At 39.9% G+C, this 15,264-nt stretch overlaps 1 protein-coding gene across 9 annotated transcripts in view; it reads right to left on the bottom strand.

Moving 5' to 3' along the window:
• Window positions 1–15,264, bottom strand: part of mtus1a (microtubule associated tumor suppressor 1a) — a 34,768-nt gene that overhangs the window by 12,699 nt on the left and 6,805 nt on the right. For 7 of the 9 annotated variants that reach the window (XM_041991046.1, XM_041991047.1, XM_041991050.1 and 4 more), the window contains 5 exons: window positions 14,940–15,165; window positions 13,239–13,442; window positions 11,977–12,069; window positions 11,556–11,675; window positions 6,552–6,754 (listed from right to left, as the gene is read on the bottom strand). In XM_041991046.1, the coding sequence (XP_041846980.1) occupies window positions 6,552–6,754; window positions 11,556–11,675; window positions 11,977–12,069; window positions 13,239–13,442; window positions 14,940–15,165 (846 nt within the window). Of the gene's footprint in view, window positions 1–30; window positions 219–6,551; window positions 6,755–10,197; window positions 10,370–11,555; window positions 11,676–11,976; window positions 12,070–13,238; window positions 13,443–14,939; window positions 15,166–15,264 lie in introns of those variants that run through there. The other 2 variants (XM_041991052.1, XM_041991051.1) reach the window with 2 other exon arrangements.

The following is a 15,264-nucleotide window of genomic DNA, read 5'->3' as shown; positions in this document are numbered from 1 at the left end:
GCTGAGTAGAACAATGTAGAAGCCAGTTACCCTCTCTGCAGTGCAGGGAGCACTAAGGCAGGCTTTGCTGCCAGAACAGCCCATGGTCCAGCCTCAGCCTGAGGCTTGGGTGCCGGAGTACCCTCCAGTAGTTATGGAGAGCCCGTACTCCAGAATAAACAGTGGTCCATGCGGACGCAGCACCTTCACATGCAACTCCTCCCAGACTGCTCTGACTACATCTGAGGCAGGACTGGAAAAGCCGCTGCACTGGCTATGAAGACTCAGGCTGACTGACTGCAGAGAGCATTACCGTATTCCACCTAAACAAAAAAAGGGGGCGGGCTACAGTGTGCGCACAAGATCAGCCTCCCCACCGTGGAGGAGAGGCCACTTTAAGACAGAACTAAAGGCGGTGTAAGGGGAACAGGCAGATAAATTGCACAGAGCTGATGGAGAAGGTCTTGGGCTGTGTAATGACCCACCCAGGGGATGCCTGAAGAGGCTTTACTATCAGCACCACCACCCCCGACTCACATTAAATCATCCCCTCACCCCTCCAAACCATCACTTTACAATCTGCTCAGCTTCTCCATTAGATGGTGATTTAATGCTGTGACAGATCACATTTCCAGCTTCTCTCTGAGCAGGAATATTTACAGTTAATGGGAGATCAATAAGAATAAAGAAAAAAAATCTGATTTATTCCATCATCAAGTCAGTTTTCAAGTCATTTGTTTTGAGAATTTTTAGAATACATTTCTTACTCAGCGTTTTGTGACATTTAAAAACATTTTTCTTTTCTAAAGCAGGTGGATTTTTTGCATTTCCTCTCAATTTTAAATGTATTTGAGCAGCAAATTCTTTTTTTTTTATTCCTTTAAAGTTTAAACTAAAACATGACCTGGCCAAGAGGCCCCAGCAGGAATAAATAACGTACATATATACAAACATACAACTGTGCATACACATGAACCACAATACAACAATACAAAAAATACACCTAACAACGCAGAGCAAGTACAAATATATAAAAATGAAAGGGGGAAGCGAGTAGGTCTCAGTATAAGGGACAGATCTATATGATAGAAAAAGTAGTGGACAATGTTTGTGTCTAAGTGAGAGTCAGCATCGTCAGCAGGAACAAGTGTTGACAATAATCTGTTGAAGTCTCTGTCTAAACAAAGAAACAGATATCAGAGATGGAAGTTTAAGAGTGTTCTGCAGTGTGTTCCAGTCATTTGCAGCAGAAAAGCGGAAGGAGTTACGGCCGAAAACAGTGGAGGTTTTGGGAATAATAAGCTTAATAAATTCCGGTTGACCTTGTGTGATGAGTGCTGTGAGCGAAGTGGAGAAGAGATGACAGATAGAAAGGTGTCTTGTATAAGATTGACTTGTAAATAAAAAGAAACCAATGATGGAGTCGCCGGGTGTGAAGGGAGGGCCAGCCCACCAATTTATACAGATGACAGTGGTGGGTGTGGAAAGGGGCGTTTGAGGCAAAGCGTATGGCTGAGTGGTAGAGAGTGTCTAATTTTTTAAGGGCTGTGCTTGTTGCCATTTTATAAATGATGTCACCATAGTCAAGAATTGGAAGTAAAGTCAATTTGACTAAAGTGCATTTGGTTGCATGGGTGAAAGAGGCTTTATTACGGAAAAGAAAGGCTAATCTGGCTTTTATTTTGGCTTGAAGATTATTGATGTGGGTGATGAATTACAGAGATGAATCCAGCCAGATGCCCAGGTATTTATAGGAATTGACATATTCCAAAGCCGTGACGTCTAAACAGGTGAGTATTGGTAGGGTGTCGGCACCAGTTTTCCGACTAAAAAGGATGCACTCTGTTTTACTGGAGTTGAGGCGAAGGTGGAGGTTGTGGCAGGACTGCTTTACTGAAGTGAGGCCGAGTTGAAGAACAGCTGCTGCAGTTTGTGGAGAGGGGCCGACTGAATACAAAATGGTGTCATCGGCGTACAGGTGGATCCGGGAGCTGCCAGCAGCTTTATCTATGTCATTGATGTATGGATGGATATAATGGAGAAAAGGGTGGGGCATAAAATAGACTCTTGAGGCAAGCCTTTGGAGATAATGAGTGGTTCTGACATGATATTTTCTGCTTTCACCAACTGGGCACGGTCAGAAAGGAAGCTGGAGAACCAGTCACAGCAGGAGATGGATAGACCAATATTGGAGAGCCTTCGTAGAAGGATCTTATGGTCAACTGAATCAAAGGCCTTGGCAAGGTCGATAAAGGTGGCTAAGCAGACTTGCTTAGAGTCTAGCGCTGTGATGACGTCATCCAGGACCTTCACAGTGGCTGTTATACATCCATGGCCAGGCCGAAAGCCAGACTGCAGATCAGACAGAATGTGGTTTGAGTCAAGGAAGCAGTTTAGTTGTTTGAGCACTAGCTTCTCCAGGACCTTGGCTAAACACGGAAGTATTGAGATGGGTCGGTAGCAGTTTGGATCAGTGCCAGAGCCACCTTTGAAGAGTGGAAAAACCATGGCTGATTTCCAGTCAGAGGATAGAGTGCTGTAAGGACCTATTAAACAGACTTGTGACAGGTGCTGCAATAATGTGAGCAGCTGCTTTCAGGAACATAGGATGAAGACCATCAAGGCCAGCAGATTTATTTGGATCCAGCTTAGTGAGCTCATCCTGCACTTCTGAGCTGGAGAGAGGTGTGAAGGAGAAAGGTGTTTATTTACACAAAAGGTTAATAAAATTTATTGCACTCAATGCAAAATTTGCTCAGTAGAACAGTAGAGCTGGTAGTTACAGGGTTAAAAAGTATGGTTAGAAGACGATTAGCAATTGAGAAATATGATTTTACAGACCACCGACTTGGGCTAGACAGGTTTATGTAATTTTAATTTGATATCAGTGGTGCAAGTGAGACTAAGGTGAAAAGAGCAGAAATGTCCCCTGTGTATATAAATGATACTGTAGGTTTAGAGTTACACATGGCGGCTGATAAGAGATCAAAGATTATTTGCCGCAGATCAAGTTCTAGTTTCCTGGAAACACTGAACAGCAGGAGGCAGGTTGAGCAAATTAAAAACAATATATGTGACAAAGGTGTTTGTATTCGTCCATTAAAATGAAACATGTTGCAGCATTTTCTCTTTAAAAGGAGGTACGGCCCACGGGATCCACCACTTACACACCCCATCAGAACAGATAACAGCGCACAGTCTTTGCTTTGTTTTTGGCTGCTGCTCATAACCATATCAAGGCAACAGCTGGGACATTCTCGCACTATGATGGCGAGGTCCACCCTCCTATTCTTGGTATGATCAGTGACCAGCAGATTCCATTCTGCAATATATCAAAGTGCACTTAAAATACATGATACTTGACACTAGTAGCGTCAGATATTAAATAACTGTGAGACACAGTTATATAAACTGCATTCAATCCCATAACGGAGAGCAGGATTCAGCATCAACCAGATGCACTGACAGTTGAGGGCTTAAAAATAAGGCAGGGCATGAAATAGTTAAAGCTGTGTCAGAGGGAGGAGGCTGCAACAGCTGCTTTTCTGCCAAAGGAACAAGAATGTTTTTAATATTTGCAGATGTCTTGTTTCATAACCATGCTGTCCAAACAGAAGGATATGAGTCAAAACATCAGTGACTAAAGATCACGCTCTGTGCCTTGAATACCAGCTGTCACTTTGCATAGTTTAATACAGTTATTCATTTAAACACATTTTGCCCTAAATATGATAATAAAACAGCAATAAATGGGGTCCAAAAGTCTGAAAATCCCATATGTGGCACGCTAACTTGGAATAAACTCCACCACAGGTTTGGAAATTTAAAATAAAGGAGACTTTGTTGCAGAAATCAAAGTTAGAAGTAAGAACAATGTGTGACAGACTGTTTTAACTTCTTTGTAGAACACAGTGAGAGTGTCTTGTGTGCTTCCACTCAAGCACAAGTTCAGATGACAGTCAGGTGAATGTGATCTACTCATTAGAAAACCGCTCAAGTTTCCAGCAGAACATTACTGAGTAACATTGTTGCAATGACACACGGCACCAAAACCAAGTGAAAGTGTCAGAAGTTAAGACAGTTACTCTAACCAAAGGAGAGATTTTAATGGCATCAAAACTGGATCAGTTTCATCAGAGACCAGACGCGATCACATCATCAGGTTTTTATTTTTTCCCCTAAAAAGACTCAACGTTCCCTAAACTCGTCAGCTGACACATAATGTACGATTATCTTCACTCTCATAGTTTCCTTTAAGTAACTAAAGTAAATTCCAAAGACTGAAGCTTTTTGGATTTATACTGGAATAATATGAAAACTGTCAAATCAAGGTGTCAAACCATGGCTTTACGCAGGAGTTCAGGGAGTCTAAGACGTGTGGGCCAAAGGAAAAACACAACAATGAATGTCTTACAGCTGTGAGAAACATTTTCTGCTGTAGAGTTTAAACTGCTCATCAATGGATGTTAAAGAACCATGAAAGTCATGTAATCATGTAATTTCTTTTTCAAACTAACCAGCAACAGTCTTCACAAGGACACATTAAAAACATCCCTGTAATTAAATGCCTGCACAGATGCTTTTACTAAGCAGCAGCAACACTTCCACATTCTGTGATTGGCCACTCTGCACAACTGGAAGCATGAACGTTACAGTGGGAATGAGGACCAGAATGCTAATTTAGCGATATCCTCTCCACAACCTCATCTTGCCAGTCACATACACAAATGTGGAGGAGACCCTCTATGAGTATGTGGATCACCATCTTTAGAAAACCTCTGCATGACACTGTGGTCTTATCTCTCTCTCTTGTAAAAACTGAGGAAAATGGTTTATCAAGCAGAAAATCTGGATGTCTGCCAGCTGCAGACTGCATGGCTCTAATATGCAACTATTACAACAGAGAGGACAACACTTCCTGGTTAGAAGATCGTCACAAGTAATTGTTTACTGTTGTAGTAAGGTCCTAAATATCTTTAATTCTTATTCTTAATTTCCCAGCTGACCATCCAGCAAAATAATCAGGCCTCAATAGAATCATTTGAAAACTATTTTCAAAAACCAAACAGTCCATCGTAAAAGTATAAAATGATTGAATTAACAGTTTAATATGCCTTTGATCACATATTGGACAGAGCGTGCTTGTTATGCAACACAGAGCCTGGCTATGATGATGCTTACAGTATTACGCCAGCACATTTCTTAAGTTAACCAAAGGACTGGCAGAGCTTGTGAACCGCACCTGCTCAAACCCCTAAAGCTGACAAGATAAAATAAACGTACAACAAATAATTCCTTCATTTTTAGACTCCATGTCTTTCATCTCCAAGAGACTACAGTCAAACCATTACAGTCAGAACTTTGCTTTTGCAGCAGCTAAATGACAAACTATGCTGGTTGGAGCTGGGTGGAGGATAGCCGTCAAGCCTGTTTGCAAAGCACTCTGGAAACAACCATCCCTTGGGCCATGCAGTTTCTGGAAGTAAAAACACTAACAGCAAAAGAACATATTTTTAAAAAAAAGCACATGGGGTACATTTATCTAAATGAGAAACTGGTCTGTTGACAGTTTTAATGGATTCCATTAAAGGGTACTGCCATCTATATTTTTAATTGGGAATTTTAATACTTATAAATTGGAATTAGCTCAAGCGAAGGAAATGAAACGGCAATACCTTTTAGAAGCTATTCTTTTAGATATTGGAAACAATAAATCAAGGTCTATACATTTGGTTGAGCAAGCAGCACAAACCTCAAGCTAAAGCAGAGCAATGATGAACAGGCTGCCAAAAACATTCATCATTGATCCAGAGTGTCTGCAGTTGTTCTGACAACAGCAGGAATGTTTGGCATTGGAAAACATCCAAGATTGTCTGTCCAACCTCTCACACTGTTACATTTACTGCCAATGCTAAGGCTGGAAATAGACGTGCCATTTGCTTTCTGTTATATCAACACTTGTAGCTGTAGTCCAAGTAAACAGTTTTAAGACAAATGGACCAGTGTGTCAATACAAAGATTAGAAGGATTCTTCTTTAACTATGGACATATGTCTGTAACCTTATTTAAATATTTCAGTTTTAAATTGACTGTTAATTTGCATTATGAACTAGTGTCTTTCAAACTGTTCAGTTTCTATATTAAAAGTAATATCAAATTGGTGTTTCTTTATAATATATTGGAATATATTTCAGCTTTTTAAAATTCATTCAGGGGATAATTCTGCTGTTGTTGGAGAGATACTGTGATAGGCAACTCATATTTTAGTGTAAACAGTCTGCGTATAGTTTCACAATTACACATTCACATTATGAATAAAAGTAGTTTTGTAAGGAAAATGGAGCGTTTTTAGTCTTATTGGGATTCTGACATTAAAACCAGCTGAAAGAGCGCAGGTATCAAGTCACATTAGTGGCTATAAAAGCATAAAAAAAGCAACAGGTCTTCATGTTTAAGAGCTTTTCAAATATGGAAGCAGGAACAGATGTCATAATTTCCATTATTTGTCATAAAAGAGTTCAGAGTGATGACAACAATGAAAATGAAATTCTCAGTGAGTCAGTTTTTCTTACCTCAGCCAAAGTTTGTTGCAGGACGATGGCGACCGCCTGAAATCTACAGTTACTGGCTGTCAAGAGCTGTTGAAGCTGGTGGATGTTCTGGACTTCCTTCTCCACCTGCGGGACACTTGTTTGCACCACATTCTGAGATCCAGTACTCTGGTTTGGTTGGGAGGTTTGCTGGCGGGAGCTGGCCTTGGATTTGCTCTTGTCCACTGTGAAAGAACAGGAGTTGAGTGTTGTGACAACATTGATCATCAGCATACTCCCCTCCATGACCGCTGCAGACGGTCCAAAAACAATACCACCTGACCAACAGTCCTGTCAGCTTCACATATGAAACAAACCCCAGACTGGAAGCCCAAGATGTCTGCACTCCAATCAGCCAGCCTGACGATTCCCAGTGCTGCTCTTGCAATGCAATTAGTTTTCCATATCCTAATTCAATATAGTGCTCTACAGGCACTGGTCACCAAGGACAGCTTATTTTAGCAAAGTCATGCCACTGTAGTTTTGATTTACGTCAGCTTTATAAATACGTCAGTGACATATGATAGGAACCATCAATCCTACTAATGAAGAGCACATTGTTGCCCCACCACAACACAGACCACAGAATAAAGGGACGTTTACTCCAGTAACAGTAACTTCCACAGACTGTTGAGTGAAGAGGGAAAAAGTACAGGTTATTAATAATGAGCATATATTAAAGAATTTCTCTGGAGGAGGGTTTTCACTCCTGAGAGTGAAATGTATGTAAAACAGCAGTAAAGACAGTGTGAGACATTTCAGCAATACCAGCCTAATGAGAGGAAAATATTTCACCACCAGGGGACTAAAGCGACACTGTTGTTCAACAATATTCACTTGTAACTTAAAATCAAAAAAATTAGCTCAAATAAAACTAAATATGGGTACAATGTACGGAGTATTTATCATTATGTTCATGAAGCACAACACCTGGATCAGAGTCGAGTTAAATTTAGATGCAGGGAGCAGAGTATTACGTGAAAAACCTCATGAAGTCCAAGGTAAGCACAGGCTGGTGGATTATAATAATCTACATTTACTTTTTTTTTTTTAACAGGCTTTTGGTGACAATCAGGATGAGGTATCTAAGTCAACACGAGGAAGCACGTTCCTCAACATTTCTTAACCCATCAAGACCCGAGGCAACATGCAAGTATTGCAGTTCCCACGGTAACAAAGCAACTCAGGTTCAAATGGGTGGATCGTGAGATGTGGAGCTGTGGAGAAGAAAATACAGGCCTGATGAAAGAAACATATTACTAGTACTAAAAATAAAATAAAGAAAACAAGGCCAGCTCTGTATAAGAAATACTGTTGTTTACTGATTAAGAAAGCAGGATTATTGTAAAGCCAGTTTCTCTGGTTCACTGTCTAATTTAAATATTATGTAGACGGAATTTCCTGAATGTCATAGCTTTTTAAGATGAAGTTATTCTCCATCATTTAAGATAAGTGGAAAATTTGAGTGGATTAAACTCATATTTAGAAATAATGTAGTCTGAGTCCTCACCCTGGATGAGGGAACAGGATTATAAGTCATTGTTCAATCTTATTCAGGGACTGATGGAAATGAAGTAAAACCAGTTACAGCCACGTTTCCATGCAGCTCCTTTGTCTTGTGACTGCTGAGGGCCCCTGTGGGGTATTTTTGTAAACACTAAAATGTCAACAAGCGTACAGTTTTGTTGTTGACATTTTCTCCTCCTGTTGGGATGAGTCTGCAGCATGGCCTCAGGGAAGCATTAATGTTGGGTCTGATCTGAGGTGCTGCTTGTTCAGGATTTGTGTTGCTGGCAGCTCTAATGACCTCATCTGCCCTTAGCTTATTGGTTCTTGCTGTGAGGACAGACTGTAGCTGCAGAACACGGCTCCATGCTGCATACAAGATTCACAGCAGCAGGAACATACAGCCACAGACGGTTTCATTGTTTTTATGTCAGTATTGTTTACAACAGTAAAAAAAAAACCAGCAAAAAACAAACTTTAAATAGCAGGTTTGTCTTGTATTTTACATCATTTACATTATTATTATTATTGCATCATATACTAAATATGGTTAGAGAAAAATCTTTCTAACAGATTCAAACAGTTATCATTTTGACATGTTGAATTTTTTTTTTGACTTATGATGCCCCCTGGTGGTTACGTAAAGCTCACCAACAACCACGAACATCTGCAAACAGAAGACACACAACTCTGCCAGCGACTGACTCACTGAGCTAAAATCATCCTGCTGGGATCAAATATAAATGTAATGTGCTTTAAAGAAAATAAAAATCTAATTTATATGTACTGTAATGGCAAAGCAGTCATGTTTTCAATTCATTTACTTTTTTAAGCTTAAACATGATTAAAAAAAATGATTTAACGTGAAAATACAACTGAAATTTTTCATTAAAAATATATATTTAAAAAAACTGAAAAAGAAAATGAGTTTTTTAAAAAAATGTAAATATTCCATTTTTCACAGATCTCTATAAAGAGAATCTATTTGGATCAACATCTAAAACATCCATGGGTGGACATCATGAAACATGGCTGAATGTAAAAAATTCATGCTGTCAATGATTTAAATTATTCATAAATGATAGAGTGAGGGCAGCGAGTTCCTCGGTAAGGTCCTGGTGATGATTTAGAAAAAAGAAAATTTTTTATTTTTTATTTTATTATTTTTTTTTTGTGATGTTTTATGGCTTTATTGTCTCTGAACATTTACCGTTTGCTGCTGTTACAGTGATATTTACACCTGGAAACGTATACAGGTATCTTATCCATGGTATCTTTACATAACGCCAACTGTTACTCGGGCTACTTTCCATGGCAACCGTAGACCTAAGGCTATTTTCATCAAAGGGTCCAGATTCAGCAGTGACGACACATGTTGCTTTTTTTTAATTTCAGACATCCTCCCATGACCAGAATCCTTTTGTAGAACTTGTACAGATAAAACTGAACACAGAGTGATCTAGAGGCTGGACAGCATTGTGCTCAGTTGCTCTACGGAGATATCACATCACAGCACGAAGCATGTTTGGTGATGAGACCTCTCACAATCAGACACTTGTTATAGTGCACGCTTGCAAGAATCACTAACAATTAAACTCAGTGTAGAATGTGAATTACAGTGACAACATTGTATGGTCTGGAATAAGTGCTTGCAAACTGTTAAGTGTTTTAACTGATAGGTGTGTGAAGCAGGAGAGAAAAATCTTTCGTCAAATATTTCATTTTGGTTTTACATGAGATTGCGACATTTAATTATTTGACAAAAAAAAAAAAAAATTAACAGCTGTATAAAAATCAGCCTCAAACGTAAAGCAAAACAACCTAGAATATTTAACTGTCTTTAAAAAAAAAAGTCAGTTTTGGTGATTAAATGGTTGTTAAACGTATAACATTCTCAGTCTTTTCACCCGTTTAGCTGACCATGGTGTGTGAATGAAAGCTGAACCTCCTGTTTTGCTATGTATTAAGAAACTACACTAAAAATAGCTTTCAGAATCAGCTAACAGAGATCTGCTTAGTTATGGGCTTGGATTAATTTAATATAGAGACTGGGAAATTCTTAAAAGATTATTATAAAAATCAATGTCAGCAGCAGCATTCAACACTGAAACAACTGACTGACCTGCTTGGAAAACCACAGTGTTTTTCCTGCATCCCGACAGCAGCTGGATGTTTCGGAGTAAACCTTTGGCTGTGAGACGCACATGGATGTTTGACAGGGAGAGCTTTGGAGACCATAACATCTCTCTCAACAAAAAACAAAACACTTCGCAGCCAACAGTAACTGAAAATCTAAAAACTGGTGTTGTGATGTAGACACAACATACTGGCTCAGTTGACTGCTAATACAACAAGAATTGGAGAAAAATAAGAAAAAAGGACTAGACAGCAGTAGTAACGGTTGCTCCAATGAGACAGTCTTGAGTAAAGCGAGGACATCCAGTTCAACATGGCAGGTCTCCCAACTCTTAATTTAATTCCCAGCTGTGAGCACTGGAGAAGGTCAAAGGCTGGCCGAGGGTTTGTGGCACAGTATGATGGATGTGATCGGAATAAAAAAAAAAAAAAAAAGGAGAGGAAAAAAAATCCTTTAATCCTCTTGGTAAAACCAGGCTTCAGTTATTTGCCAAACACATAAACAGAGTACAGCAGCATCTCTGAGCTGGATGATGGAGGTTCTGTAGCACAGCCAGGATGCAAAGAGAGAGAGCGGGGGGAGTGTGGGAGGAGCAAACAGCAGAACTACAGCCAATGGGAATTTAATCTGGTCCCTTGATTCTTACTCTCATTTATTCCCTGTGACGCTGGGAGCAGAACGGCAAGAGAAGGCAGGCTGATCAGGTCAAGGTTTGTCCTGGTAACTAAAGTTATCAAACACAGAGCAGCTGGTGAAGGTTGCTGTGAAGAGAAGCCCTTAACTAGGACTGGAAACCATATTTGATTCAATACTTGATTTCCATTCAAATAAAGTGAAAACATTTTGGCAGCATTATTTCTGCTAAACTTTAGGCTCGTTCTAGCTGCAATGACACCATAAAAAGACAGAAGCCTAAAATAATTAACATGGTAAAGTATAAGATTCAGTAGAGAGCTGATATAAGAGCTTTACTGCTATTTGGATGGAAAATGCCTAACATCAAGTTTGTGTTTTAAACAGAAAAGGATCGCAGCTGGTTTACTGAAGCGCAGAAAGTTTGTTACAGAAACAAAAAGGATCAAATTAATAATTTAATTGTTAACAGGAAACACTACACAGAAGGAAAATAAACTTTTTCTGCATAAATGTTGGTTTTGTTTCCAGAGTAAATTCTTTTTTAAAAATGAAGATACTCTATAATGTACATACACTACTTAAACCCAAGCTACACCCTTGACAGGACAAGCAGACATTAAGTTGAAGTTGGAGAATATGATCAAATCAGTGTGATAAATCTTGATTGAGAGGAAAATGTGTTCTGGATTCAAAATGAAAACTCTTACCAGGTCCACGTGAAGTTGGCTGAACTGATCTTGAATTTGTAGTCCTTTTTAGAAGAGCAGCTGCAGAACTTGACGCTCCTTTGCTCGTGGAAGCGGCTTCCTTGCATGTTGTGGTCAAAGCTGTGACAAGCAGAAGGTCCAGGTGAGAAACCAGGTTGGGGCTGACGTGACCCATGATGAAGCAAGAACACTGAGAATCCCAGATGGTTTTAAGGTAGCGCTAATTCATGGGTTTGGTTAAAGTTCAGTTGGTCAACAAAGAGAGGTAATATGATCAAATTTAGACCAAAAAGACCTCATCAAGCATCATTATCACACAATTCAAACAAAAGGAAATAACCTCATAGTTTGAAGTTGAGGGAACAGTAGAACATAAACATGATTACAACCCTCCCCAAAAAAAAATAAAGGTGTATCTCACTTGGTCCACTGGTTTTTCCTGGGGTTGAGATGAGCCTTGATCTCAGTACCACAGGTTTAAGTGGGGTTGGTTTATGTGGAACTCCTCCAGAAACTGTTGGACAAGTGAAGGCAAGCTGGTTAACATGCCATGAAACTCAATATTTTTTCCAACTGCACCTACTCTTGATAGAGTACAAGCCATCGCCACTGACCTCTCACAATAGTTCATGCTATGTTTATTAGAGCAAGTACACCCTCACATACAACAAGGTAAATAAAAATGAGATGGTTAAAATATGCCTTTCTAGGATGGATAACTGTTATTTCACCAAACTTGAATGATATAAGTTCTCAAACAATGAAATACTTTCCGATCACAGAGCAGAATGACTTTTTCTCCAGTTTCGCTTACTCCAAAGCTTTTTACCTTTGCCATTAAATGCTGCTAACAAAGGGATGATACAGAAACGATAAGATCCGATGAGCAAACACGTCAACAGCGTGACATCACAGCTGGATGCTACACTGCCGTGTGCAAGTAGAGAAGAGTTATTAAAAATATGAGCCGGGAATTCGGTCCAAGTGCAGCTTCGAAGTCCGGTGTAGCCCGCCATTGGTTTTCAATCAGAAATGTACAGACTGCTCTCTTTTTGTTCAACCCAGACAACATCAGTAGTAGTGTGTCTGCTCTTACTCCTCCAGGCAACACTGTGTGTTAAGTAGAGTGGAACAGACCTTGTTGTCATGACAACATGAGGATGGGTCCCCCAGTTTGATAAAACAGCCAATCACAGACCTGCATGCTGTTGGAGATTCTGGGAGAAGAGCCCACTGTGTGAAAGTGGTCCTTCACTTCATAGAACACATACCAGTAAGTACCAAGTTCTCATCAGAGCCACTCAAACCTCAGCTGCAATCCAGATGAGATAACACAGGCCGGCAGCTCAGTCCATTCATTCAGAGTTTACAGGGTTTCTACTTCCTTTCAGAAACCATTTGAAAACATATTTAATATAAAAAAAACAGCATATATTGGCAGACCTAATAGTGTTACAATGACTGAATAATTTACCCCGGGGAAAGTGTACATAAGTGAGGAGCCCTGAAGTAGGTCAATATTTAGACCATTTAGACAGCAGCCCCTCCCCTCCTGGTCCAGATGTGTCCTCAAAAACACACTGAAATTCGTGACCTTATTGTTAAAATCAGTATGTGTGATGTCATAGCCTGCAGAGAATAAATACCTTTCTGAAAAACTACATACATTTTCATGAAACTCACCCGATGAGCTCCTATTTCCTTGACCCAGTTCACTATGAACATTGCAGTCAGTAAAGCCCCTGGATGGTCCCAGAGTCTTGCGGGGTTGTCTGTAAGGAGTAGAAGGGGGAGGGCCCATAAGAGAGGGGCGAGGAGTCTGAGGAGGCCAGGATCCAGTCAGCTGGGGTTTACTGCCAAGAGAGGACCCCTCTGTTCTCTGACTGCCTGTGAAGCAGTTGAACACAGCAGGTTGAGCAGCATAATCATCTTAGTTACATTAAAAAAACAAGTTCAAACAGTTTTGGAATGAATAATTTTAGATTTATTTTCTGGTATTTATCGATATAGACCTATATTAGATATACAGGGCAGCTCAGAGACTGAATAAAAAGTCAAATATGAAACACAAAGTCACATTTAATAGGACAGAAACCTGTATGAGGTTCCTAAACTTAAGTCTTAATCAGAGGGAAAGTAGTTAAGTATAATGGAAAAACCAAAAAACTTTTAAATGGTATCAACCTCAAACATAAATATTGTACAGAAAGTTAAATGATTTCTCAAAATGCAATATACCTCATTTGTTTCAAATATTGATTTTCATGTTATAACTGCCAGAGGACTCAAAATATCTTTTCCCTTGTCCTGTTTTCTTTATCTGCACAGATGGCCTCCCATCAGAGGACGAGTTCCACCTTCTCTCAGTAACTCATTTCACTTTGCACAGCAGCAGCACAGAGGGGGAAAGTCTGTTTACGCCAAAGACAAGAGATCAGAAGTGACATCTGTATCCAGCTCCGCTGCTGCAGAATGTGGCCGAGTTCATCAGCGGATAAACAGTAACCCAATTCAGAAGCTGCTCTATGTCTCCCTCTGATGGTGATACTATGTTAAAACAACTGACTTAGTTCACAATTTACAGACAATTTTATGTTTCTGTGGTAGTGGAGGGCGAGGCTTCAGGATCTCAGACCCTCATTTTCCATTACAGTGCCCTCTAATGACCTTGGGAAACTACGTTTTTTTTCCCCCTTTTTAAGAGGTAAGAACCTGATAAACATCCACAAGAAATTAATACAACTGACCAAATTCAAATGATCATTTAAAGCATAATTAGTGATTTTAACAAACAAAAATCATAAAGTGCTCACCGATGGATAGCTGTATAGATAAATTTAAACTTTAAAAGCTTGCCAAGTCGTACATTGCTCATGTACCTGCTGCCAAAAATGAAAGTTCTGAATCTGACTGCTAGTGCTGCAATAGCCCCACACTCATTACAGCAACACGTTACAGCAACATGTTACAGCAACACGTTACAGCAACATGTTACAGCAACACGTTACAGCAACACGTTAAAGCAACGCGTTACAGCAACACGTATTACAGTGAAACATAACAGATTCAAGCCAGCGAATAAGTGAAAAATCTTTAAGCATTTGAGGTGTATAACAGCACCATACTAGAGGAACGCTAGTTTGAAGAATCATCCTACATCAACTGGAGGCCCAAAATCCAGTTAAAGTACAAAACTCTGTTTTCTGCTGAGCTCCTCTCCAATAGGTTTGTTTTTGCCAGAGTAAAACAAACCTGTTGCACAATTCTTTTTTCATGACAGTGGAAAAAGCTGCCTGTATTGTCAAATGAAAGCCACACAACTTCATTTCATAGTGATAACAGACTCAGTGTGGTCCCTCACTGAGCGTTAAAGCCGAGTCCCACCTGCACTGTTCTGCTGGAACGGAGCTGTCCCTGCACCTCTGGAGATCCTGTACTCATCCCTCCCCAAGGCTCCTTGTCTCTGCCTGGTTGATAGAGGTGGTGGTCTGGGACTGGCAGGTGGAGGTTGTGGTAGTGTTCTTCTTTGTTTGGGAGATGGTAGACCGTGAGATCTACGCTTACTTTCATCACATGATTCACCTGATGCCGTTGATTTACCGGGCTCTGCCTGGAAATAGAGCGGGTTGATAAAATTCAGCCTCGAGGGCTTTTAACACATTATGTCCTGTCCTAAACAATTTTGCAGATATTTAGATTAATCTGGGGT

The sequence above is a fragment of the Melanotaenia boesemani genome, chromosome 7, assembly GCF_017639745.1.
Source record: "Melanotaenia boesemani isolate fMelBoe1 chromosome 7, fMelBoe1.pri, whole genome shotgun sequence".
In the NCBI taxonomy this organism is placed as follows: domain Eukaryota; kingdom Metazoa; phylum Chordata; class Actinopteri; order Atheriniformes; family Melanotaeniidae; genus Melanotaenia; species Melanotaenia boesemani.
Note: the sequence above shows the minus strand (reverse complement) of the source record. Positions and strands in the feature narration are given on the sequence as shown.